At 32.9% G+C, this 27,747-nt stretch overlaps 1 protein-coding gene across 1 annotated transcript in view; it reads right to left on the bottom strand.

Annotated features, from left to right (window-relative positions):
- The window catches only part of LOC129223440 (embryonic polarity protein dorsal-like), a 63,915-nt gene that overhangs the window by 21,281 nt on the left and 14,887 nt on the right, over positions 1 to 27,747 (bottom strand). Inside the window, exons 2-6 of the mRNA XM_054858053.1 lie at positions 8,175 to 8,389; positions 6,402 to 6,556; positions 3,795 to 3,886; positions 1,297 to 1,428; positions 1,120 to 1,218 (exon numbers count right to left, since the gene is read on the bottom strand). Coding sequence (XP_054714028.1) covers positions 1,120 to 1,218; positions 1,297 to 1,428; positions 3,795 to 3,886; positions 6,402 to 6,556; positions 8,175 to 8,366 — 670 coding nt within the window. The 5' untranslated portion in view covers positions 8,367 to 8,389. The remainder of the gene's footprint in view (positions 1 to 1,119; positions 1,219 to 1,296; positions 1,429 to 3,794; positions 3,887 to 6,401; positions 6,557 to 8,174; positions 8,390 to 27,747) is intronic.

Consider the following 27,747-nt stretch of genomic DNA (forward strand, 5'->3'; position numbering starts at 1 on the left):
GGTGCCCATATAGGGGGGCTCGAGTCCCCCTTGGAAATTAGAACTTTCTTGCTTCTAGTACTTTTTTCTTTTCAAAAATATAAAAATATTTCTTCTCCAGTCATTAATGAATAAATAATTAAAAATGTCAAATTTTAATGACTCTAATCTGTCCTGAAATCTGCTTCCATGGGGAAAATATCCTGCTAAACTATGGTTAAAATTACCGAGCCCCCCCCCTTACAATTTTGCGTATGGGCGCCCATGGTTCCCTTTTAAGGTTTTACATTGCCTTTCTGTTTAAATAGAGCTCCATTTCCCTTGTAATCATCTATACAAAAAATTGCTGAATAGGAAATTCGTCTTTTCCCGCACTTTTTGAACAGTCGGACGTTTACTTTAATTAAAGCTTCTAATTGACGGGTAAGTAATATATAATTGCATCAGAATGTGCCGGTATCCATTTCTTTATTGTTTTGTTAAAATAGTAGGACTGAAGTCGGGGCGATAAAAAGAAAAGTCGATCATAAACGCAGCAACAGTAAAAAAAGTCACTTATGAAAATTTAACTTTTAAATATGCAGACGTCGCGGCGTTCCTTCCAGAAATTACTGTGGTCAGTCAATAAAAAGTTCAGGATCCGCTGTTTTTTTTTTTTCCTTATCAAAATGCAGAAAATTATTGATGCGGCATTGTAAAAATAAGGATCAATGAACAATTAGAAGTGCTATACTAAAGAAAGAAAAAGTAGGGGAAAAAAAGGAAAAAGTAGGAAAATAAGGAGAGAGCTCTAAAAAATAGGAACTCTTTGGGGTCTGCAATCTTAGCATAAAAATGTGAATGGCACAAAAAAGATAGAGATGGATTGATTAATACTGCTGCCAAATTTTTTTAAATAGCCGCCGAAGGCGGCAACTGCTAAGTAAAAAGGTAAAGTTAGCCAAGCAGCCGCCGTAGGTGGCTGCTTGCATAAAAAGCGAATGGCGTAAGAAGGCGAACCAGCTGGTCGCCGCAGGCGGCTAGTTTTAAATAAAAGCTTCAGAAGCAGTTAACAATAAAAAGAAAACAAGCATTTATTTCATTTTTAAACTAAAAACAGAGGGTCACAGAACATATGTTACAAAGTTGAAATCAATATACCTTTAGCAACTCTATCACATAAAAGGATGACTTCTGTACCACCAGTGACTGGTGCCGAATAATGACTTAATCTAATGATTGTCAGGTCAGACATTGCTTCTGAAAAACAAATTATTCTTGAGCAAAATTTTAAAAAATATCAAAACATTTATCAGATCACTTAATCACATCACTTACTTTTGTCATAAATAGGATCAGAAACAACAGGTGGTAAAGGAAAAGAAAATGCATTATCTGAGCCCCGTATGAACACTTGGAAACACAATCTAACAACATTCAGATCTATGCTGCCTGGATGATTAAAACCCGCTGAAATGTGAAACGTAATATTAGTGTTTTAAAAAAGTTTTAGTAACAAGATGTTAGTTTAAATGTGATTCCAAAATAACACCTGATTGAAGATCTCTGTGAAATAAATGGAGAGCTCTACTTTTTCATGTTTTTGTGCAGAAATGTATGAAAAGAAACATTATCTTACATTTTCTATATAAGAACAAGCCTCCTTTCCTCCTTCACTCCAACCCCTCCTCTGTGAAATAAATGAACAGCTATACTTTTTCATGTTTTTGTGCTTGACATTGAAATGTATGAAAATAAACATTATCTTTCATTTTCTGTACAAGAACAAACCTCCAACCAATATTCCATAAGATGTAATAGTTATGATAGACTATCCTTCAGGAGAAGGACAATACAGTTCCTTAATAACTGAATATATTATTTTGAAATAGAAGCGTTCTTTTTATTCTTTTTATTATAAGACTTGCATTGTTTTCTGACTAAAGGGTTGGCACAGGAAAAATGGTCAAGAAAAACATCAAAAACTAAATGTGTGAAAGTTACCTTTTAGCAGCTTTTTAAATCTTTCAGGATTTCACTTTTTTGCAACTTTCTTGTAATTTTAAGCTAAAAGGTAACTTTCACACATTTAGTTACTCAAAGAAAAAAAAAATTGTGTGTTTCAAAATAAAACAATTGTAAAAAAATCCTGTTAAAATAAACATACAAATTTGAAAAGAAAAAAAAGACCAAAGTTACTTTCTTTTTTTTAAAGAACCTGCAATAAGAAAAAGAAAGAAAAAATACAATGTGAATGAACCTAATTCCATTAAATTAGTTTCTCTTTTGTTCACTAAACAATTCAATTACATTTTCTTCATGTTTATTGCTTTTCTTTTCTGAGTTTTATACTATTTTCTATCATAGCCTGAACTATTCTAGTTTGCTTTTAAATCAGCAATTTAAAAGCAAATATTATTCAAATTATTATCAAACATCCGAAATGTATTTTGACATTTTTTGTACTTGGAGAAGAATTGGACAGCTCCAAAGCATAATAATCAATTACACACTGGTAACATATTTTATTAAAATGTCAAATTTGTTCTTATAGAGGCAAATCCTATCCCCCCCAATATTAAATATAAAGACAAAATCTTTAAAAGTGAAACTTTAAAAAGTTTTTTGTGATTGCAGAAAGTTTTTAAAATGTAAAGCTGTTCGCTTCATGCACAGAGGTTTTCAATCATGCGGACCAATCAGAAGAAAAACAACCTTTAGCATAAATTTTACTGGCAAAGTTTGAAATTCAGCATTCTTTTGAATGCCTATGCACTGTACACAATGCATAAAAAGAGCCAGCAATGCATGAAATGATTCATAAGTCACACATAGCCTAGGCGTACTACGCAATGCCAAATGAAAAATCAGTAAAGTATGAAATTCATCTCCAATTCAAAGACACAAACGCAAATGTGAAGACCAGCAACAGGCTCTAGGCCCAGCTAGGCTGGTCCTAGTCAGTTTATGAGACCACAATGAAGATCAATGGACCTCTTTCAGCTATCCACCGCTTGGCCATTACCACCTCTTCCGGTAAGCTGTTCCAAGTGCCCACAACCCTACTAAAGTAGCAGTTTTTCCTAATTTCCAGGTTAGCCTGAGATTTGAATAGCTTAAAACAATGACCCCCTCATCCTGCTTTCCGTGCAAAATTTTTAACCCATCAACATCTTTCATTTTGATAAATTTAAACAGATGAATCATGTCCCCTCTGATTCATCTTTGCTCCAGGTTATAAATATTAAGCTTTTTTAGTCTGGTATCATAACCAAATCTGAATGTCCTCTTTCTAGTCTGGTAGCCCTTCTTTAAACCCTTTCAACACAGAAATATTTTTCCTGAGATAATGAGATCAGAACTGAAGAGCATACTCCAAATGTACCAAACTCCTACATAAATATCATGTGGCAAGGCAGCAAAAAACAGAACAAAGAGAAAATAATCAATTGAGCAATCAAAAAGCCTGTTTCAAAAAAACATGGATGAAATTATAATCGATAGTCTATTAAACCATCATTATGAAGACATGCTTAATGAGGAGATTTCCGTGTCTGACACGTGTTGCAAGTGTTTTAAGGAAATGAGTGACGCAGTTGCATGCAAAAAGTGTCAAAAAATTCATATATTCTGAGTCAGTGTTGTATGATAGCTATATCAGAAACCTTTTTCATACTTTGTCTAAATTGCATTTGTCATTCTACAGAATACCTAGCGAAAATATATAATAATCCTTTCATACTTTGTCTAAGAATGCCCAGAATTATACACAATGCCTAGGCATTCTAAAGAAGATAGTAAAATTAATTGAAATTATCTTTTAAAATAATACTCACTTCCAAAGGGATCTAATTTGTGAGCTTCTCGTACTTTTAATGATTTGTCAATATCTCTTTTTTTCACACACTGTATACCTAAACTGGTAAAGCTGAAAAGGATTAAAACTATACATTATGATGTAATTCAAAATGATGTTTTTATTTGACCTTACATAATCAGGCATAAGTAAAAAATTGGCACAAAAGTACGTTCTTGAAAACTGAAATTCTTCAAAAGAGAAAAAATGCACATCAAATTGTTTTTTCCACAAAAAGAAAAGAGAATATATCAAGCAGCACAGTAATATTTAGGAATATAAAACCAAGTTGTTTCAAAAAAATAAAGTAAAAGATACAGAACAATTGGGTGACTCTACAAAAGTGGGAAAGTTTGGATTTCTAATTTTGCTGAATTTCTTAACTTTATTCTTGATACTTATATACTTCTTTAGCACTCCAATTTCAATATTTAACTTTGAGACATTAGAAATTTCTCCTATTGAACGTAACATTTTGAAAATGAAATGTCATCAGAATGCCCTGTTTCATGGCTGTAACTTCATATTTTAAAAAATCTAGACAAAAACCGATCAGAGACTTCCGCTTTTTTTTTTACAATTAAATATATCTCTTAACAATTATCATAAACAAAATTTCAAAACAATGTAAAATTCAAAATTTCAAGCAAAGGTAGAAAAAAGATCAAATACTATGATTTGCAGTGGATTAAAATAATACTGAAGAAGCAGCGTTATGAATTTGTTATGTAATATTCTTGCATTTGTTTAACGAAATAATTTAAAGTTAAAATAGTGGGAAATTTGAAGTTAAAATAGTGGGAATACTTTGAGACTTGAGATTTTGGTATGATTGCCAAATTTTGGAAAATTTCGGTTTTGTTCTAGCGCGTTTAGCAAGGCAAAAAAAAATTTTAATGGTCAAAATATAATGTCATGAGCACAATAATGAACCAGTGTCTGCTACACTATAACAATGTATGTGGTGAATTAGGGCGCTGAGCTCAAGTCAAAGGAATCAAAACCGAATTGCTGAATCATAGCAAGCAGGGGAGGGCGGAGGTGTATTCCTCTCGTACATAAATAAAAAAAAAAATTAAATTTTTCAAATGACGTTTTTTAGCGGTGAATGATTTGAATTTTAAAAATGATACAAAAAAGTTTTAAACATCTCAAAAAAATTACCCAATGGTGCTACTCCATTGAAAGGCAGGTACCAGATCTGATTTATGTTAGTTCTTATCCGTAGTTCATCTATACACTAGTTTTTTCCTGAATCCAGGTGTTATTTTACAAGTTTCAGAGGGATAAACTTTTAACAGTACCTGATGTTACTTTTCAAGGAGTAACCTTATCCTATGAGCTTACAAGAAGTGAAGAAAATAGCTGCATATTGTAGAAAAATCAATCTTACTAATTATGAGAGTATATGAAGCTCACCACATATCTATGTCGAAACATACAATGGTTGATTAATTTTCATATGTCCTTTAGAAAGCACTTCATAAGCTCAAAAGCAAGTTGTGTCCTTCATTTTATATCAAAATGCATAATTTAATGCTACGCATGAAAATTTGTTTAAAAAACATCAATAACAAAAAGTGGAATTGAAGAAAACTAATAAAAAAATGCAAAAACCTTTTGAATTTCCAAAATTAATTTGAATTCTGAAATTTTGAATTCAAATTATGTTTTCCCCAATCACAAGTTGCAACAGGACCGTACTCATTGGTTATTACTACCCCATTCGCTTGTTTCTAGAAACAGTTCCTGTCCCTGCTCTTGGGTGGTTGGTTACGTGCATACTTGTGTATGTGTAGGCTTGTGTGTGTGCGTAGACCTGTGTGTATGCACGCTGACATGTGTGTATGTGTGTAAAGGCGCGTGTGTGTGGGACATGGAAGCCACCGACCAAAGGAGCAGAGGCTAACGGAAGGAGTCGTGCCTGCAGAGGATGGTGGGGTTGAAAAAGGAACCAAACATCAAGGTCGGTCAAATGAAAACAATTAGCAATTGTGATTGCTCAAAAAAAAAAATAAATTTAGACAGAAATTTACTCCAGCGGATCTGTAATACACTTTCTGAATTTTTATTTTTTTGAATTGCAATTTTCCGTTTTTCAAATTTTAGTAATGGTTTTCGAAAATATTTATAAAATTTATGCCTTTCCTCAATTGCTGAAGGTATGAAAACCGAAACCTTGAACGAAAATACCCATGCATTCTCAGGAAGATATACTCTATTTTTATTCTGATCTTAAACAATAAATCCATCGTCCATCATATGAGACACAAAGTTTTCTTGCCCTTCTTGCAAATATAATAGGAAGGTGATTCGAACTTCAGATGATGTTTGTAAAAATATTTGTTTTATGAATGGCAAAAGTTGGAAAACATTTGCTTGGAAAACCTTTGTGAGATTAAATCTTACGGGATTTGGCCTTCAATCCCAGGTTATTTGGGATCAGGATTTTGCGATTGGAAATACTAAGTGCTATAAATTCAAAAAGTTAACAAATGTTGCTCAACAAAATTCCAGTTAAATGTGTATGAGCTCAAATCTGCATAACTCCCACTCCCTTCTATTAAATTAGAGAAAAGGTACTTACCTACAAGTCATGTCAGGATTATTTACTAATAATGTACAAACACCTCTTTTACACCCTTCTCTTCCAACCAAATTATGCGGATGAGGCCTGTACGGTGGGCCATCTTTAGCTACACATGATACTACTACTGCATATTGACCAGTATAATTCATCACCTAATGGAAAATACAGATCCAAGAATTATTATCAAAATTCATATGAACACAGTAAGAATTTGAAAATGCTTAATAATAGAACTTTTGATAAATTTTGATTATCTTCCTTCATACTGACCAGTATAATTTATCACCAAATGGAAAGCACAGATCCATGAATAATCTTAAAATGCATACCAACATAGCAAAATTTTAAAAATGTATATGAAAAGAATTATTTTCTCAAGTTTCAATTTAGTTGTGAACAGAACTTTTAATCTATTTTGCTCATCTTCATCCATACTTTAGATTAAGAAGAATTGAAAGGAGTATTTTGTATGGAAAAGTTTAGCACAGCAATAATTTCACAGCAAGGTAAAATAAAGTTCATAATCAGTAAACAGAAATATGCCACCAAATTAAAATTTAATTTTTAAGTTTCTATTTAAATGCCTCTTGAACCAATGGTCAAATACAGTATTTGTTGGTTCTACAAATTTCAAGGGATAAAAAATGGCAAACCACTTTGAATTTCTTTTTATTATTATTATTATTATTGTTTAATGAAAGGGTGGCAACAAATTTACATGTTTTTTGAAATCAGCACATAAGGAAAAGAGAACAAGTAAAAATGATAGATAAATTAAGCACACAGTTTTTAATCATGTTTTCACTAGAAAATTATCATAAGCTAAAATTTTCTAAGAAAGCATTTGTAACTGAATAGCACGTTACTGTCTTTGATAGGTTTTCTGGCATGGCTTTTACAGCTTTCTTGGATGCATCATTTTTTTTTTTACTACTTTTGCTACTTTACTTACTTTTATAATCAATTCAGATTCAAAGTGTCATTATTATTATCATTATTATTTGCCCCAATTCAAATTGAAGAAATCAATAGCTTCAGTTCTGATAGCTGCCAAAGTACAAATTTGCATTAAAAACTAAATCAATTCATTATATATACGAGTAAAAAAATTTATATATATTTATTTTATTTATTTATTTATTTATTTATTTATTTTTATTTATTTATTTATTTATTTTTTATTTATTTATTTATTTATTTTTTGCAGTCTGATGTGGACAAGTTCTTGAAATCTAGGAACATTTACAAGAATTTTTTATTGAATTTCTTTCTCTGCAAGAAATGAACAATCAAAACAAAAGTAACTTTACATATTTCAATGTAATCTTACTATTATTGAAAAAATAACAATCATATTCAATCAAAGTAGATAAATTGCATTACATAATAATAATAATAATAATAATAATAAATACCATGCAGATTCCAACAAACAACCGATAATTCCCAACTAGAAGTTCAGAACCATAAAATAAAATACCCCTATACTTCTGCATTTAAGAAATATTAATGTATAATTAAGATAAAATTGTGCCATGCTTTGAAAAGATTAAAAATTTAATCATATATTTAAGATTTTTAGCCTTTTTAATTAAAATTAAAAAAAAAAAGACTTTAGGGTAATTTGAAATATAATAAGAAATGTGCATGCATAACAACAAAAATTACAAGATGTTTATAGAATAAATATGCATTACATTTAAATTTTGAATAAAAAATTATTACATTCACACAAAAGATACCTTGAAAAATTCATATAAAGAATTTCACCTGAATGGTTGGATAAGTTCTGTTTTCTGGAGTGTTACTAGCCCCAACAATGCTACCAGCTGACCTTCCCTCGATTTCACACTCATAGCGGAACCTGAGACTTCGTGAAGCTGGCTGTTCCAGAATGCGAACATAGGGTTTGTGAGTAAGCACAGGTATACTGGGCATGCCAGGTTGTGAACTTTGATCCATTAACTGAGACTGGATCACCTCATCTGGGGAAAAAGTGTTCATAAATTCAGTCTATACAATCATTGTTTTGTATTTATACAGATTTTATATTCATACTATGCAATTATATTGAATTAACATACAGTAATATTTCTTAAGCCTTTAAATAAAATGGTACTTTTATGTAAGAAGCATATTTTCCCTTAGTGTTCAAAAATAAATAGACAGAAATTTGATTAAACTATATTTGCCAAAAAAAAAACATGTTTAAGAACAAAACAGTTTTATGAAAGACATATTCCTTCTATGTCAAATATATATATGGGAAACATATATACTAATTCATTAAACAGAAATTTAAAAATAATAATGAAAACTGAATAAATATAAATGGAAAAATTGGATTTAATTTAATTAAACAAACAGCCATTCTATTAATGGCACATGAGTTTAAGCAAAAAAAAAAAACACATTTTTTGAGGAATGGAAATTAGCAGGGTATTTATTACTGAGAGACATAATTTTGTTTAAGGCTCAAGCTTTTAAAGATGAGACTTGATGAAGGCTAGCTAATTTAAGCCATTTTTCTCAAACCAAGTTTTGCTCATTCACATCCAGTTACTTTCATTAAAACAAAATATTGAAGCTTCAACAATTTACTACTCATAGTTAGGCTAACTTTGATTAAACATGCAAATAAAACAGTAAGTGAAGCCCTGGTGTAGTCTTTAAGAAAAAAGGATCCTTACAGATACAAAAAGAGATCAAAAGGTTGGAAGATGTTGGTGTAAATATAAAAAGGCAGGGGGCATTGTCCCCCTGTGTCACCTGCACCACTGAAGTAAAGGCTGAAGTCTGTTAACTAATTCTTGCTAGGGTCCTTTTTTTTGGAGGGGGGGGGGGTGAATTTTTTCATTCATGGGGAAATAAGATGAGTCTGTACAGAGGTTTGAAAAAAAAAAAAAAAGAACCTTTTTAAAACGTTCATTATCTTCAGACAAATTTTATAGTGAAATTCAGAGAGATGATGCAGAAAGCACATTTTTCAAATTTTGAAGCAGGGCTCATCACCTCTTAGATCTTGTTTGACATTAAACTAGCAATTAATTATGAATTACCACTTGTTAATTATAGAAAGTGGTTGATAGACAATTGAAAATAACTTACCTACATCAGAAATAGTTAGAGAATCTGTTAGAAAGGAGTACAGCATATTGAGAGTTCTTAATTGATAGGAAGCAGAGAAATTGAAGATAAGAATTTTGAAACCATCCCACTTTAGCATGCAAAAAGATAGAAGGTATTAGCCATAGAGAAATGGAAGATATATAGAGATAATTATTTGAAATGTACTGAAAATTTACATAATACATAAGTTTTTTTTTTCTAAACTTTATGAGGAGATACATATCTGCCAACACCTTTTTCAAAAAATGCAGAAGACAAAAAAAAAAAGTGAAATAATTAGGTAAAAATGAAGAAGATTTTATATGACATTAATTTGCAATATTTAAAGTGTAATATACATGTTCAAACTTGTTTACTTGTTAGCGGTCCACGTTGGACAGACTCTTTTTTTTTTTCATGCAATATACCTTATAGGAAAACTTATTTTGTGTTGGTTTATATTCAGTAGTGGTGTTTTGATGAATAAATTTTAGAAAATGCAAGTTTCTTTCAACTTGACCATTAATTAAGAGTAAAATCTAACTTGGGGTGTGTCTCGGTAAGGCGCATTGTTTCATATGTTTTGTTTCAGACTGAGTGTGAGGATTTATACAATAAAATGTAAGTTTTTATTTTAGAATTAAAAAAAAAAACTCACTTCCGAAATTTTTTATGTTTTTATAAAATCTTGAAGGTTTCTTGTAGTTTTTAACTTTATATTTACTGCATGTAAAATTATTTTACAAAAAAAAAAGTACAGTTATTTTATTCTAAAAGTTATTTTTTTATCGATGCTAAGAACTATTCAAGCATATTCTGTAAACGTGCCTCCTTTAGGTACTGAATTTCTGAAAATAAGTTGATTCTACGATTTTATAAAAATATGAAGGTGTTATTTTATGTAAAATACAGAAGATATTTTTATTAGGTATTTTGAAAGCATTTTTGGATAGCAAATTAATGTATGGCATTTTTGTATTGTTTATGTTTGGGCTGCTGTTCTGTCGAGACATTTTTACTTTTCAAATCGAAATTTGAATAACTAAGCGTTTTTTTGGATGAAATAGTTACATTTTGTGGACGTTTTCCGCTTTAAACATCGCATATTGAATCGCTTTGCTCTTTTTTAGTAAAGTATGATAAAAGTTTTTGTTCGATGAAATGCATGTTGGAAAATAGCATTAATTTCTATTGGTACATATTTCTTTGGTGAGCTGTGATAGTAATTTGTTAATTTAAGCATTTTAAATACCTTCTAGTAATTTTTTTTTTGTGTACAAAAACTTTGTAGTTTCTGGTATTTTTAAAGCAAACATTGCCTCTGTTTTTGCTGTGATTTTATGTTGTTTTTATATATATTGTGTTCGGAAGTGCTTCGATCATGTTTTTTTTTTCTGAATTTTTCCTGTTGGCGCCAAAAAAGCATCGCTAAGAACGATGCTTTTTCTTGGCGACGCTTTCTTGGCGCCAACAGGAAAAAGTCGCCAAGGGTGGGGTGTATGACATTAGTTTCAAAACATTATTTGAAGCAATTTTAAAGAAATCTTGATGCAGAGTAACAGCCGACAGCACAATAATGATAGAAACACAGAAGGGTATGAGCTGAAAAAAATTCGCAGCGCGAAAAGACCGTGCGTTCATTTTGACAACATCTACAAAAATATTGATGCCCCCTGAAAGTTTTCCATTAACTCAAAAGTCTTCATGAAAATTTAATTTAAATTGTGGATCACTGTCTAACAATGTCTTTCCGCTGCTGAAAAAAACATTTAGTCATAGGCAGGAAATACGAATCAAAAGTGAAAATTGAAAATATTTTGTCAAGGTTAAATTACAAAACTTTATTTGCTAACAAAGAGGCAAAATGACAACAGAAAAAAATAAAATAATCGAGCTTTTTTCCAACGTCGATCAAGATCTGCGATAATTATTATATAATTAGAATTTGTGCTAGTGATTTGCGAGCATTAAAAGTCCTAATTTCAGTTCTAATTAATTTTAAAGCAAAAATCTATTCTTTCGATCCGTTTTAAATACGAAAATACAGGGGTAGACTGAATCCCTCAAGAGGGGTCAAACTTGACTCCCGAAGGGCGAAAAAAAAAAAAAACGAAGTCGCGCAGATTTGAGGCCGTAAGGAAAAAAAAAAAAAAACTAAGTCTCACAGGTTCAAGGGCACAAAAGAAGAAAATCCAAGGGGCACAGGTTCGAGGGTCAAAACAAAATATTGCTGAAGACACACAGGTTTGAGGGCACACACACACACACACACACACACACACACAAAAAAAAAAAAACGAAGTCGCACAGGTTCGAAGGTGCACAGGCAGGTAGGCATTAGGGTTTCCAATCCCGAATCCCGCAGGATATTTAGCGGGATTGACCCCGCGGGATTTTGCCCTCAATCCCGCATTTTTTTCCCATTCAAGCGTTTTTCAGCTTTTGCCGCTCGTGAAACGACTATTATCACGAGCATCAGCTAAAGTTATCTTTTTCCTCGTATATCTACAAGAAGAGCAAGAAAGCCTGTGTGTCTCATATGACCAACGATTAATTTACTATTAAAAACCCAATAAAATGAGAGCATATTTTTCTGAGAATGAATTGGTATTCTCATTTGAGGTTTCAGTTTTCATATGTTCAATATTTGAGCAAACTAAAACTTATAAACATTTTCAAAAACCATCCCTAAAATTTAAAATCCAGTAAATTACGCTTTAGAAAAAATACAGAACACGCACTAAAAATTCCAAATTCCGCTGGAGTAGCCTGAATGCAATATTGGAGCACTTCTGTAAGTTTCAGTAATGCGCTCAAAACCCTTTAAGCTCCAAAAAAAAAAAAAGAAAAAAAGAAAAAGAAAAAAAAATGAAAATAATGACAAATCTGACATTTATATAGTATTCGGCACAACTTTAAAAGGTGTGACAAAAAATTGTATGAAACACAGGATGACTCGCATGACAGTGCAATTCCTCTTTAAAGTGGGGGGCAAAAATTCGAGAGGTTGTCCAAACACTTTTACTGAAACTGCGACTGGTGGGCGTGCGAATGGTGAAATCAAGCAGTAGTCATCCCTTGCTGTAATAAATCAAATTCACTGATACAATGACCAACGTTAATGAAGCAACAGGGATATTATCGATGCAAATTAAATTCGATGCAGCAAAACAAATTTCCAGCAGATATCTTTTTTTTTTTTTTCCCCGAAATTAGCAGTTCTTCTCTTGAGCAAAAATCCAGCATAAGAAAAATATTTCAGGTGATGAAGTTAATACGGATCTTTTTCTAAGTGTCCACAATTACTTAATTTTAGTTAAACCAATTGCAGTGGAGCCACAGGACGTGTGTTCATCAAGTGCATTCTTTTTAAAGCAAAAATCCTTGAACATTCCATACGATAACTGCTAAATAGCATCTGACTGACGTGTTTCACAATTACTTTTCGGAATTCAAGGCTATTAAAAATCGAGTAATATAATTAGTCCTTCCTAAAAAGCACAACTTTTTTTATTTGACATAAAAATTTAATTTTTAGAGGAATAAAATCAATCCTGCGTGATCCCGGTATCCCGCGGGATTGGCACCTTACAATCCCGAAATCCCGCGGGACGGAATTCGGCGTGGGATTGGAAACCCTAGTGGGCGTACAGGATCTGCTCCTACATAAACATAATTCCACAACAACATGCTTAAAATATTCTAATTGCGATTTTTTCTTTACATATCCATTAATCCAAGTCTTAGCAAGAGGAGTCCTGCCTTGACGGGATTTTTGAAAAACTGTGACCTTTTTCTCAAAGCCGTTCTCCAGGAGATTGTAAGTGAAAATATTTAAATTTGATTTAACTTTATCGCTGACAATCAAAATAAATCGAGTTGTGGCTTCATTATAAAGAAAAATATTCCATTGAGCAATTTCTAATGAAGCAATTGACCTTTTTGGATTTCTCCTGTAAACCAAATCCTACTATTGCCTATCTAATCTCTGATGTTAAACTCACCCCAATCGACGGTATAGCAGTCACGCTACTAATGGGAAAAACGTTCTTTTCTTATATCGATTATTATTCTTCCCTTTGGAAGAGATTGGCGCCAAAAACTAAATAACACCAATTTACCATGAGAGTTCATATGCGTACCGAATTTCATTATTGTCAGTACTTTTTGTGCTAGAGTGGAAACAAAAAAACTTCCACATACTACATGCAGACACATAAAAGTAGACATTTTCCAAAAATGGATTCAGCACGCTTTAAAATGCGTAAATCCGTCGAAATTCAAAATTTAAAGGAATAAAAAAGAGCACAATTTCAACAGGTGTCCTTTAGTATTATCTCAGGTCATTCAATCTGCATTAAAGTACTTCTCTGCAAATTGTAATCAATGCTAAAAAAGAAGACACCTCCAAACGCGTTCTCTAAAATCGAACAAGTAAAATCGCAAGAAGTAAGACAAATTCCTTTGCGGTTCGGAAATTAGGCCAGCCTGACCTGATTTCATCAAAAACTACCTGAATCATTGTCAAATCTTTATTTAAAAAAAAAAGGCCGCAACATTTATGAAATAATAAAAATAATGAATAGGAATATAAAACAAAACTAACCGCAACTGAATTTCGTGACGACAACGACGAAGATTCTTTTGACCAATCTTTATTGAACGGGTCTTGTAAAACAATTCACTTTTCAAAGTTCGACGTTCAGTAATTTAAAACAAATTTTGATTTAAAATTTCTTTTTAGCAAAAAATACTTTTTAAACAATTGTCATCACACTCTTTTTAACTCCATTCTGAGGATCCTTCCAGCGTGAGAATATTATCTTTTTAAATGGTGCATACTTGCGACCCTAATAACTATTATTGTTCCTAGGAAGGTAAAACAGATTGCGACCCCTCTCTCCTCCTCTTGTTAAAATTTTATATTAAAAAAAATATTTAAGCTTCAATTCGACCAGCCTAAAGAGTAAGCTCTTCATCATCTAGTACCGAACAAAAAGATCTATGTGTAGCAGGGTTGGCAAGTTGTTGACCAGTTGGTGGTTTTATCTACCGTCAAGTTATCTACCTTCTTTTGTCATGGTTTTTGACAAAATTGTCAAAAACCTGAATTTCTGGTCCAAAATCAGTCTGAAACTATAATATTGATAACAAAATTGCCTTAACAAGCGATCCTTAGTTTTATAAATTTTGATTCCATACATAAAAGTAAGTTTCTTCACTGTTTTACATTTTGAAAATGATGTACAATGAAAAATTACGAAACAGTATTTTGATTCAACAAGTTACTTGTCTGTAAAATAAAAGAGAAAAGGTCTGTCGAATGAAAGGGCCGTTTTTCTAAAATGCAGTGTATATTTAAGAATGTATATAAATAAAACAAAAAATACGTGTGTATGTATAAAGTATATCGGGGTGCCCATTCCCCCACGATCAAGGGCGCAACCCCCCACTAAATACCACCCCCCCCATAAAAAACCTCTAAAAATTTCAATAGCGCAGTTTGTGCCATGGTCCCTTCTACGTGGGCACCCCAGTGTATGTATGTATGTTCCCTATACAAATCCAGTTTACGTCGGATTTCAACCAAATTTGGGAAGGAGGGAGGTACTAGTGCATCCGAAAAGGAACGTGGGGGAGGGGGGTTGAACGCTAAAAAAAATACCGAATCGTTCGAATTTTAAGACTCGAAAATGGCACTAAATGGCTCTTTCTACCAAAAATAATTATCTGATTGTACTAGTTTCAGTCTCATTCGAAAGTCCACGAAAAGTAGTCCTGATGTGAATTTACTTCCTTCGATTTGCAAAAATCCAAGGCTGTAAAATCACCAAGAGAAAAGTTTTAGCATTTTTTAGGGGAAGGAACATCAATGTTAAATCAGAAATTTATCGTCTGCAGCGAGCTCAGTTGTAATTAGCGTGAACAAAAAAATCGAGAAGAAAGATCTGTTGCTATTTTTTTCTCGACAGCGAACAAATAAAATTCTTGCTTTTGTTTTGAGGCTTTTCCTGTAATCGGGAGATTTAAAAAAAAAAATCTTTTGGGGGATTTTTCCGCGATCTGTCGGGAAGTTTTATTTCTTTATTTATTTGTTCAAGCCTGATTGTTGAAAACGCGGCACTTGACATAACTTTCAATTTCGAGGAGGACCGTGCAAAGTCGGGCGACGCAGCTAGAAAACAAATATAATAGACATCTTTAGCTACTATTTACACATTATGTTTAGTCCCATTCTAAATCGTTTTTCCCTGAAGCTGCGGTAAAAATTTTACCAGTTTTGAAGCGTTTTGTATACCAGGTTCATTTTTGAAGTTTGGGAAGGATCAATCCAAAACTGGGAAAATCTTCTCACTTTGGATGCTGAAATATCTGATATATTTTGATTTTTCCACTTACATTAGCTATTAGAAACAAAATGAATTTGGTTCGTTTCCGGTAACTATTAGCTCATTAATGAGCAAAGAATGTTTATATTTGTTTGCAGGAAAATTACAAAAGAAAAAAAATGGTGTCATCAAACATATTTAGATAATACTAGCAAAAATACCCGGCGTTGCCTGGGTCAGTAATAGTTATGAGGAACAATCGTTACTTGCCCTTGTTTTCTGTTTTAAGCGAAAGAATTTAAAACAAACCTTTTTGACGTGATTAAAATTGAGCTTCTTCCTTACTCATAAAACTAAAATAGCAATAAGTATAAAAAACAAAATAGTATTCATTTAGAAACGAAAGCACGACATGTAAGCATATACAAATTTGAAAATTTCCGAAACATGAAATTAAACTTTACATGTTTAAAAAGATTTATCTGTTAGTATTTTTTTTAACATTTAAAATTTCTCTGTATGGCTATTGATGTACGAACTGTTTTAAAAAATGTAGCTGCCCATGTTCCCCTCACACTTGCTTTAGTTATTTTGGGAAATTTCAATTATTGTTCACTTGGTGCGGTTTAAAATGTTACCAAATTTGCGAGAATCATTTTGGGACATCTTCGATAATACTCCCCCTTCTTACTAATTTTCATTATAGAAATATTGTCGCCAGATGCTGAGATACTTTTGGTCAAAATAAAATGACGCTACACGGTTTCATCCGAAATGTTTCCAAAAAAAGTAGTAAAATTTGGCAATTGTTTGAAGTTGTGCAAAAATAAAATTTATGGAAGTTTTTTTGATATTATGGATTTGCCTAATTTAGTTGCTAGATTATTTTACACAGTAAAAAATTTTTTTTAAAAAAGATTCTTTGATTGGCGATATTTTTTTTACATGGAGTAAACTGAGAAACATTATTACGTAGCCTTTGGCTTCAAAAACAGCGATAGTTGAAAAAAACTACCAAATGCATCAGCTACTGAAATCTTTCTGCAAAAATTTTGGCGATGTTACTGCGGGTTGATTGGATAGTGAGTTAGTGTCCAATACAGGGTTGGCCGAATTGGACCCAATTGGGTTGGACCCAATGTTTTTTTGAAAAAACCCATTTAAAAAAACTCATTATTTAACCCACTTTTGGGTTTTTTAAAAAATTAATTCATTTAAATACTTTCACAACTTAAACTTCTTTTTTATTTGTTCTTCACCACAGACAATGAACGTAAAAAATGAATTTTGAACTTTAATAGTATTTTTTAACTCTTAACAGCATTAAAAAAATACTTCAAAGATTTTAAATAAATGTATTTAACTTTTTTCTTTAACTGGTTAATAAATAACTCAAATTATATTGACCAAGTCCTATCATGTCTGATTTACTCAATATTTGTAGATTGTACAGAGGAAACTAATCTAGTTAAAAGGCTTTCATGTCAATTATTTTCTGCTAACCGACACGTCACAAATCTCGAATAAACACAAGGTATATTTTTTAGAAATAAACAGATTTTTCAAACGGTCGACAGAAAACAAGAGGTACAGTATTTTCATTATCTTACAAAAAAGTTTAATATTTCTTACTCTGTACACAGAAACAGAAAAACAGGCAACATAAAATTCAAAGAAATGTCTTGATTAAGCTGGAATTCAGTAAAAAGGGATTTAAACCACTTGAGTTTCTACTGTAGTTTTGCATAACAAAATGAAATACAATAAAGTAAAATGCAAAAAAAATGTAGTAATTAAAACGAACAATAGATTTTATTACTCGAGAAATAACTTTGCCTTAACTGTTGGTAATAATGAAAATTAAAAAATCAGAAACTTCACCATTCTCGGGTTTTTCGTCTTTGATACTTTTCTTCAGAAAACGCTGAATTTTAACTAGTTTTCCAGCTTTTTTTACCCGAAGACAATTTTTGCACTTTGTCCATATACTTACGCTACAATATGCTACAAGTACCCCACATTTTCCCGAAAAAAGACAAAAAAAACCACATTTCTTTTAAAAAACCCAACTTTAGTTGGGTTTTTTGGGTTTTATTTAAAAAAACCCTGGGTCCATGGGCTTTTTTTAAAAAACCCGGGTTTTTGCCAACCCTGGTCCAATACGCATAAATAATAATAAAAACCCCTTAATTACATTTAAGTTCCGTTTAAATAGAAAATGATCTGCCAAATCCATTTATTTTTAGCCAATCTTGTGGGAAAACATTAAGATTTGACTTGAGAAAAGACTCAAAAAGTCAGACGAAACGCAAAAATATTCAACAATGCAACAATTCTAGCTATCGACTGGGCGTTGAGATGATACACTAAATAATGAATTGGATTAATGAAAGGCTTCGAACAGGGAACAAAAAAGCTCATAACTCGTTTTTTATACAACTTAGAAACTTCGAACAGGTGCTATCTTCAGCAGAAAAATTAGCGTTTTCGATGGACACATATTGTTAATATGTGCATGTTTTTTTCCACCCCCATATTGGGGCATTTATGCGAAAATTGGGACTAAAATTGGAATAAAAAAGGAACTATCAATCGGATTTTTTTCGAACTTGTCTATAAATTTTCCCAGTACCAAAATGAACAAAAGGTGAAAGTTTCAGTCTGAGAGTAGTTTCTGAGATCTTAGGGAACAAATTTACCAACATCCATATATATATATAGATATAACTAATCATTGAGTACTGGTCAACTTAGTTTTACCTTTACTCAAAAAGCAAAAAAAGATACATAAATCTTCACACAGAAGGATTTTTAGATTTACTAACTGGGATTGATAAAATATTTGTAACTCGTTGTATTTTAGCTATTAAAAAATTTAAACATCTTGGCCGGTATTTAAATGCCATTTTAGTGATCCCTTTTCACATGAAAAGTTGGTCTCCTGTAAAAACGGTACGTGATGAACCATTTCGATGTATAAATCATGTACGTTTCGTTTATACAGAATTTCACAATTTCATTTAACGGACGGAAAATTTGTTGAACACTGTAAAAAGAGTAAATAAGCAAAGGTTTTTTTTTATGTTGTTCAAGTAGTTTAATTTTTTTACCATGATATGAAAATAAAAAGGAATCAATCAATGTGTAGGATAAATACAAAAAATTTGATTGATTAAAAAAAAAGAAGCAAGTTATTTATAGATTAGATTACACATTGCCAGTTACGCACTGTGTAAATTTGTCGATTCAACAGAAAAACAAATGCAAACAAGCATCGGCAGTTAGCTCTACAGCGGTGAGAGTTCGTTATTTAAAGACAAAGATAAGCATCGAGTTAAAATAAATATTCGAAAGTAGCAGGAGAAATTTCTCGTGAAACAAAATAAATAGAAAACGAAACAAAAAGCACAGAACAAAACCAAGTATTACAAATAAATGAATGAATCCACATAAAAAATAAATGTAAAACATGCTTTGGGATTTTTTTTTTTTTTTTGTTTTTGGTTCTGAATTGCACGTAATACTCCCCCGCCCCTTTTTTTTTGCAACTACTGGAAAATAGGTTTGTACTCCGAAACATATGCAACTTTTATTGCAAAATATTACTGCAAACTAGAGGTGGGCAATGTCGTTCTTTTTAATGATTCGTTCATCAGAGGATCGTTCATTCTTTTGACCCGTTCATTTAACTCGTTTATTTAAACGACTTCGTTCATTTAAAAAAGTTGCAGTCGATCTCTCTTCACGACATAGGGGAAACCATGGTAAAGTGGATACCCCGGGCAAAGCGAATATTGCCTATAACTCCCAAACCGTTCGTTGGCCGGCAACCGCGTTTGTCATAGCAAAAGTCATCTGTTGCCGCTCCGTGTGCGACAAACACGTCTGGACGAGTTCGCGTCGTGCGGCGCCAATGAACGGACAGAGTATGTTTTTGAGAAAATAATATTAATTTGTAGAGGTAAGTGTTTCTTTTTTTATAACTTTAATACTATTTGTGCCAGGTTCTTTGTTATGAGTAGGAGTTTATGCATGATGATGTAGCTTTCAACTATCCGTAGACGACGAGTTTAGACGCTCTGGATTTTTAATAATTTGGGATAACCTCAAAAATGTACCTGAAGGGCAAAGCGGATTGGGCAAAGTGGATACCATATTCACTATGCCCGGTCATGACAAGTCACTTCATCCAAACCTGGAAGTCCTTCAATTTTGTGATCTCAAGATCATGCTACAACCGAAAACAGTCCTTATACTCCCATGAGGTCTGAAACCTCTCCTAGCAAGGGACTCCGATGGGATCCAAGGCAATGATGTTCCCGTCGCTTCATCTAAACCTGGATATTCTAAGAACTACTGTAGTCTTTCAGTTTTACGAGCTATTCCTGAGCCTGCTAAACCAATAACAACAAGCTACAAAGATCTACACTCCTGACAAGAACTCCAATAAAGGAAGACCAGAAACAAAAATTTGAAAAAGCAAAAAAGACTGTCATGAAGTCACTGGATGATGCTTCGACAAAAGCTTCTCATAAGACTATTAAAATGACTACTAACAAAAAGACGGTAAATCAAAATTCTCTGCCACAATACATAAAACTGCAAAATAGAATAATTTAAAGATGGAAGGAAAGAAATTTGAAGTTGTAAGGTGAATTTTCTGTGGTGAAATGTATATTGAAAAAGATGATCCGCCAACGAAAAACTGCACACAATGTCAAATTTGTACTCATTGGTATCAGGAAGAGCGTTCAGCATTCAAAAATGGTGATGTGATAGCTGCTGTTTGTGATAGCTGCAATGACTAGTAATGTAGCAGAAAAATGTTTTTTTTTTTTTTTTTTTTTAATATGCTCCTATAATTTTGGATGTTGATTTTTCTTAGTTTAGTTTTTTGTTTATTTGTTTGTTTGTTTGTAACAACTACAATAATTAGCATTGTAGCAAAAAAAATGTTTTTTGAATTTGTTCCTTTAACATTCAATAGTTATTTTATTACTTCCTTTTACAAAAAAGGAAGTATTGTATTCGCGAAAAAATTTTCACTCAAAAATCGCCCTTAATTTCCATTTTGCTCACCCCCAAATGAATGTTGAGTTTTTTTTTCGATTCGACCACATGCGGAAAAGTGCCTAAGAATGTATAGACACGCGAAATATCCATTTTGACCATCACCGAGGTAATTACAACGACTTTTCTCGTGACGTCTGTATGTATGTGCGTATGTGTGTATGTGCGTATGTGCGTATGTATCTCGCATAACTCAAAAATGGTATGTCCTAGAAAATTGAAATTTGGTACATAGACTCGTAGTGGGGTCTAGTTGTGCACCTCCCCTTTTGGTTGCTTTCGGATGTTCCTAAGGGGGTCTTTTGCACCTTTTTGGGGGGAAATCATTGTTAATTTCGATGTAAACTCAAGTGGCGTTATAATTTGTCGGACACTTGGCGATATATCGCCAGTCTTTTGGTCGCCAAGTTTTGTCGCCAACTTGGCGACAAATTTGGCGGAGTTTTTTTTTTTTTTGGTTTCAATTTGGCCATTGTTGGTGATATTTAGAGAATAAATATTGAATCACATTAAAATAGCGAATATGGGGAAATGACATTAAATTGGAGTAAAAGGAAGTCATGTGATGCACACATCAGCTCGTTTTTAATGTTTAGCTTTGTAACAAATAATGTTGTTGCTCGCTTTGCCCTAGTATTGAATCCACTTTACCCGGGGTGTCGGGCAAAGTGGATATTCATGCCATTGTTGAAAACTGGCCTTATATCTAAAATTTTAATTAATATTAAGGACAATCGTTATTGCATTACGTAAGTTCATTAAATGAAGAGTGATTATAAATATTTGTTTCAATTTCCGCGGTTATAACTAAACTACTATAAGCAAGGAAAGCTTAAGGTATTCACGTTGCCGGGTTTCCCTTACTCACGTACATTTGAAAATGCTTCATTAGATGATTAATATTACCTTTGAAGGAAAAATAACTAAAATGATCTAAAAGTAAGAAAATATGCCTATGAAAATTGAATCAAACGAGCTGATGTGTGCATCACATGACTTCCTTTCACTCCAATTTAATGTTATTTTCTCATTATTGGCAGTTTTAATGTGATTCAATAGTTTACTCTCTAAATACTACCAACAGTGGCCAAACTAAAACCAGATTTAAAAAAAAAAAAATTAAAAAAAAAAAATTTTAATCGCCAAATTTGTCGCCAAGTTGGCGACAAAACTTGGTGACCAAAAGACTGGCAATATATCGCCAAGTGTCCGCCAAATTATAACACCACTTGAGTTTACATCGAAATTAACAACGATTTTCCTCCAAAAAGCGGCAAAAGACCCTCTTTGGAGCATCCGAAAGCAACCAAAAAGGGTGGTGCACAACTAGACCCCACTAGGAGTCTACGTACCAAATTTCATCTTTCTATGACATTACGTTCTTGAGTCATGCGACATACATACGCACGTACGCACATACATACAGATGTCACGAGAAAACTCGTTTCTTTTTTTCTCGGGAATCGTCAAAATGGTTATTTCGTTTGTCTATATCTGTGCTCAGATGACAAAATGTTATAAGTCACTTTTTTTAAATTTTACGGGACGTCAATTTTTAAATTCAAGATGTCATGAAAAATCAGGAAAATGTTTTACATAAGTAAACGTATTACCAATATTTATGCAAGATAGTTGGGTAATACTTACAGTCAGTGCACATAGAAAATATTGCTGTAACCTAATTAATAACAGCTGTTTCCCAGGGTTTTCCTGACTTACCACTTGTTGCCACCTCCTGTTTTCTCAATTTTCCCACTATCTACATGGTATTGTATAATGTTATAGAAGGGTTATAGAATCTACACTTATTAAATTTAATGTTTTATTGATCAAATTAAGATAACAATAAATGCAATTTTACATGGTTTCATTTTCAGCCGTTACAATGTCTTCAACCTCGTCAAATTCTGCAGCATCATCACTAGTTCGCAGGTTTTTATAAAAATCGTGGCAGTCTTCATCTACCAGTGAAAGAATTGACAATAAGTCGTTCTTTTTCAAAGGGTTAATTGGAAGTGGTCCAGCATAAGAGAGCGGGATGGTGATTGAATCTAATGACAGTGGCCTTCCTCTTTTTTGTCTCCTGAAATCTACAACCTGAAATTCCGATGCATCGTCCAGGGTGTATTTATATTTAATAACCCCAAAAGTTGATTCATAGCGCAACCATTTTATCTTCATCCACTCCACCTTTTCCCCGTTTAAATTAATAGTTCTTTTTACCAAAACCCCCTCTTTTTCCAAAAGTTTGGAGAAAGCGAGAAAATCCGAGTTGGCCATGGGAGTCACATGAAAACTTTTTCCTTCTTTTCGTCTACTCTGTTTACTGGATACTAGTCGTACGAAGGAGTACCAGTCCCTTGGAGTCATTATGGCTGCGTGCTCTGCTTGTTTCTTTGCCCTTTCAATCCTGGCATGGTCACTATCACACTCCAATCTTGTGTGGCCAGGTAATATAAATTTTTGATCAATCACAGAGATTGAAGGTTTCTTTAGGATTACAAAACTGAACATTATGGCCATGTGAATGTTTCTATTTTGGCCACCACATGTGTCGGAGTATGTTGTTACATGAGATATATTGTCGGGCAACATCGTGATTTTTCTGAACACACAGGAAGCAATTTGATCTGATCCACGACCTCCAATCGCCTCGTGCCACATGAAACAGTGTGTTTCTTGAACATGTGAGCAGTCACGCACTGTGAGATTGTAGGTAGATAATAACCTTTTGTAGTAAGCAATGTTGGTAGACAGATATGGTGTTGGAAGCACTTACTGCAAGTCGAATACTAATACTCTTTCACCTGGATTGTTAGTAGCTAACTCCTTACCCTTCCTCTTACTTTCATATCCCATTTCAGCCTGAGCAATATGTTCATCATGAAGCAAGGACAAACGTTCTCGTTCCGCTAGATTGGTACAAAATTTTTTCTTAGCTTTGAATTCATCACATTTCTTACATGTATCTATGTATGGTTGCTTAAACTTTAAACCAGTGGTTTTGAAAACACTTCTGAAGACATTATAACAAGCCACCTTAGCATCACTATTAACCTGTAAACACGATGTTTTGTATTCTTCGTGCATTTTTTTTATTGTAAGGTGACTGGGAAGGTAAATCTTTTCAGATGTCTCTCTTCTGGAATAATGGCTAACGTTTCTTGGGTACGAATGGATAAAACGTCTTATTTCCTCTCGTTCCTCTGTCAATTTATTTGTAGGCGTATGCTGACCTCTGCGGTCACTGACCACCATGCCAGTTGAACTATTTTTGAGTTTTATTATAAGAGTGTCGACCTGACGTGGTGTGATCCCGTGGACATTACAAAAAAAATCTTTACATACTTCGATTTTTTTGGAGCTCCATATAACTGAATAGGATACAGAAATCTGTCTGTTCTTATTCCCTCCTCTTTTCCTTTCGACAGCTTTCTTTGAAACTGAAATCCTACCACAAAGAATTTCATGTTTAGCAAACTTCGATTTTAATTTAAACTGGGCATTGAGCTCTTTCTGGGCTTCAGGTGGACATTTCTCATTACATTTCTTGAGTTTGCAGCACTCTGCTCTAGGAGAAAAAAATTTTGCGGGTATTAGCGTACCTTTCCGATTCCTGTATGACAAGCCTTGTTCCTTCTTTTTCATTTCTTCCTCTCTACTTATCACCCCTTTTTGTCGTTTTCTTCTTGGTATGGCTTCAGGTAGCCCTTCAGCTTCATTGGCTGGTACTAAGCAGTGAGAGTTGGTGGATGTCCTCAGATCATCGTTGTTGTAATTATTATCATCAGAATTTTCGTCCCCTAAACAAAGAGGAAAAACGGTATTAGAGTTGTTGGGAAAATTTTAATTGATTTGTTTTTATTATTTTTTTTAATCAATATTTTTTAAAAAAAGTTATTGAAAGTAAACTACTTCATATACTTATTTTATACCTTCAATATGATTATCTTTGTCAGCTCTACCAGAAAATTCTGGTTCTAGTCCAACATCACCCTCAGAACCAGTAGAATTTGATTCGTATTTACGTTTGTTATCATTTACATCAACAAAAGGATCGTAAGAGGGGTCTGCATCTTCATCATCACTCACGTGAAACGGGTCCTAGAAACATAAAGGAAAAATCAGTGCTATTACCTCCATCTTAACCGAACATCTCAGCTCGAATGAAGAAGAAAATAATAATAAATATTACGATTTCATCATAATTTTAATACCTATTACGTAAACTTACAATATTAAGCTTGATTTCTTTAGCACGTTGACTGCGGAAATTTTCAACAAAATTTCTCAGTCGAGCGAAAACTTTTTTTTTGCTAATTAGTTAAGTTTTACATTACTTCAACTGTATAATATAAATTGAATCACCTTTTCATTTGTTTTCCACAAAAAAAAAAAAAAAAAAACGCTGAATGACACGTTGTCGTCAACCGCACTGGGAAGCATACTTCCCGGACCTAGTCTAATAATGTAATTCACTAGTGTAAACATTTTTTTTATGATTCCTTATTTATTTTTATGATGATCGTTCACAATCACTGATTGATTGAATTAATAATCAGTAATTTATAATTGATTTTTAATTTATATTTCGTAAGCTATAACAATTTGGAATTACATATTCCAGTTCAGTTTGAAATAATATTTTTCCAATAAAATAAACTTTTTTTAATCCATTTAGTTACTTTTAAACAGATATTTGTCATTAGCAATTATTATTAACGACTAATTAAAAACAAATTCATTAAAAAAAACTTTTGTGTAAAATAAACGTAAAAAAACAACAAAAAACGGGGAAGGCTGGGACAATCCCCACCCATTTAACCTGACGACAATGTGTCGGGGCCCGCCGCTAGGAACAACTCTCGAAACCGACAACATGTCGTCAGCTGCAGTCAAATTGTTAAAGCCTCAAGATATTTACTTATCGAAAATGAATGCCAAATACAAATGTGAGTGAGCACTTACCTCGTCATGAACAGCTACATCATCTTGCATTGCCAAATTATTAATAGATGTTGGTAGTTTATTTGTAGTTTCCTCAGTTTTTAAACAATCTTTGCTTTTATGCAATAAAAGTAACGAACGAAGTAGAAACTTCGATTTGCACCTATCACACAACCACATCACAAAATACAAAATAATTTCAAAGTGAAACAAATGAAAAAAATATCAGAAACAACTTGTTGATAGCAATGACTAGAGGTTTAATCTGGATCTAAAAACATCTGTTTGTACAGCTCGATCACGTGACCAATATTCCTCTAATCGGAGTTAAATCAACAGGGGAGAAGAATGGCGCGAAAAAACACGTGGACCTTACGTCATCAGTATGAAAATGTTTTGCCGTCTTTTCCGATAGGACTGCTCCTGAAACGTAGAAGACGGCAAAATGTCATAACTCAAAATATAACATCTTGCCATCTGCAGATTCAAAGAGTCAAACTGACTCTTCGAGACGGCAAATTGTAAACAACATTTTGCCAGCATGCAATTCTGTGGCCTTTGACTTATTACAATTTACCATTGTTGTTTGCTCGTGAACTAAAAGAGAAAAACTTATGCCATTTTGCCACCTTCTAAACGTAAACAAATGAGACTCCTGGATGCGAAAAACTCAATTTTTTAGGAAATGTGACTTATATCATTTTGCCATCTGAGCACAGATATGTTCTTAGGCACGTATCTACATGTGGTCGAGTCGAAAAAAAACTCAACATTCATTTGGGGGTGAGCAAAATGGAAAATAAGGTCGATTTTTGAGTGAAACTTTTTTCGCGAATACAATGCTTCTTTTTCTGTAAAAGGAAGTAAAAAGGAAAAAAAATCAGGTTTAGATACATAAAACAACTATAGTTCATTTTGTACGATATTTCTCAGTTGCCGTACGGTAAGATGTTTTCTATTCCAAAAATCGCAGGTTCCATTTCAGTATGTCAAAAAATTAAGTTATCAAATTTTTCGAGCTTCCGCACTGTACATAGAGTTATAGTATTACCAATAGGTCATGTATAACAAAAAAGGAAACAACTATATCGGTATCTCAGCCGCAGTACCGGATAACTTAATTAAAGAAAAAAATACCTTGCTAAAAATATTAGGGAGCTTCAAAATCATTCCACAGTACCAATGAAAACAGAAAAAAAAAAAAAAACGCAGCACTAAGTGGGGAAAAAATTAGACAGTAATAATCAGTCAAAAATAAAAGTGATAAAAAAGGTATTTTTAGAAATAATTTTCGCGACAGAAAGAGGGAGAAGGATTTTAGCAGGTGCGGGGGGACAGGCAGTGGAATGCCCAAACAGTTTATTAGTAGCCCAAACAAGTTACACTAAACATTACAATGGATACATTGGAAAATTTTAATCGAACTGCAACGTCAGACAGACACATTTTCCCCGTCTCAAATACCCCACTTTCCAATGTAATATTTATTTAATTATTTTATTTATTTTAAACTTTTGTTTTGTTTTAGCGACATTTTTAAGATGCATTTAGCCTTTTTTTCGTGCATTTTTCATCTTTTTCCGACTTTACTGAGAAAGTAGGCTTAAAAAATGCGATTTTATCACAAGTGCTTCAATATAATGTTCCAAACTGTTTACCGTTCAAAAGAACGGTCGTTTACTTTTTAAGTGAACGATCCGTTCATTTTAAGGATTCGTTCTTTTTGATACGTTCGTTCATGAACGACCCATCCCTACTGCAAACTAACACATTGAAACCCTTGAATTACACAATCACTTGAAAGATAATCTCATTCACAAATGTTCTAACCTTTTTCTCTCCCGTAACCATTCTAAAACTCCGCATTTACAAGCATCCTCTCTTTACCA

This window comes from Uloborus diversus, chromosome 5, assembly GCF_026930045.1.
Source record: "Uloborus diversus isolate 005 chromosome 5, Udiv.v.3.1, whole genome shotgun sequence".
Lineage (NCBI taxonomy): Eukaryota > Metazoa > Arthropoda > Arachnida > Araneae > Uloboridae > Uloborus > Uloborus diversus.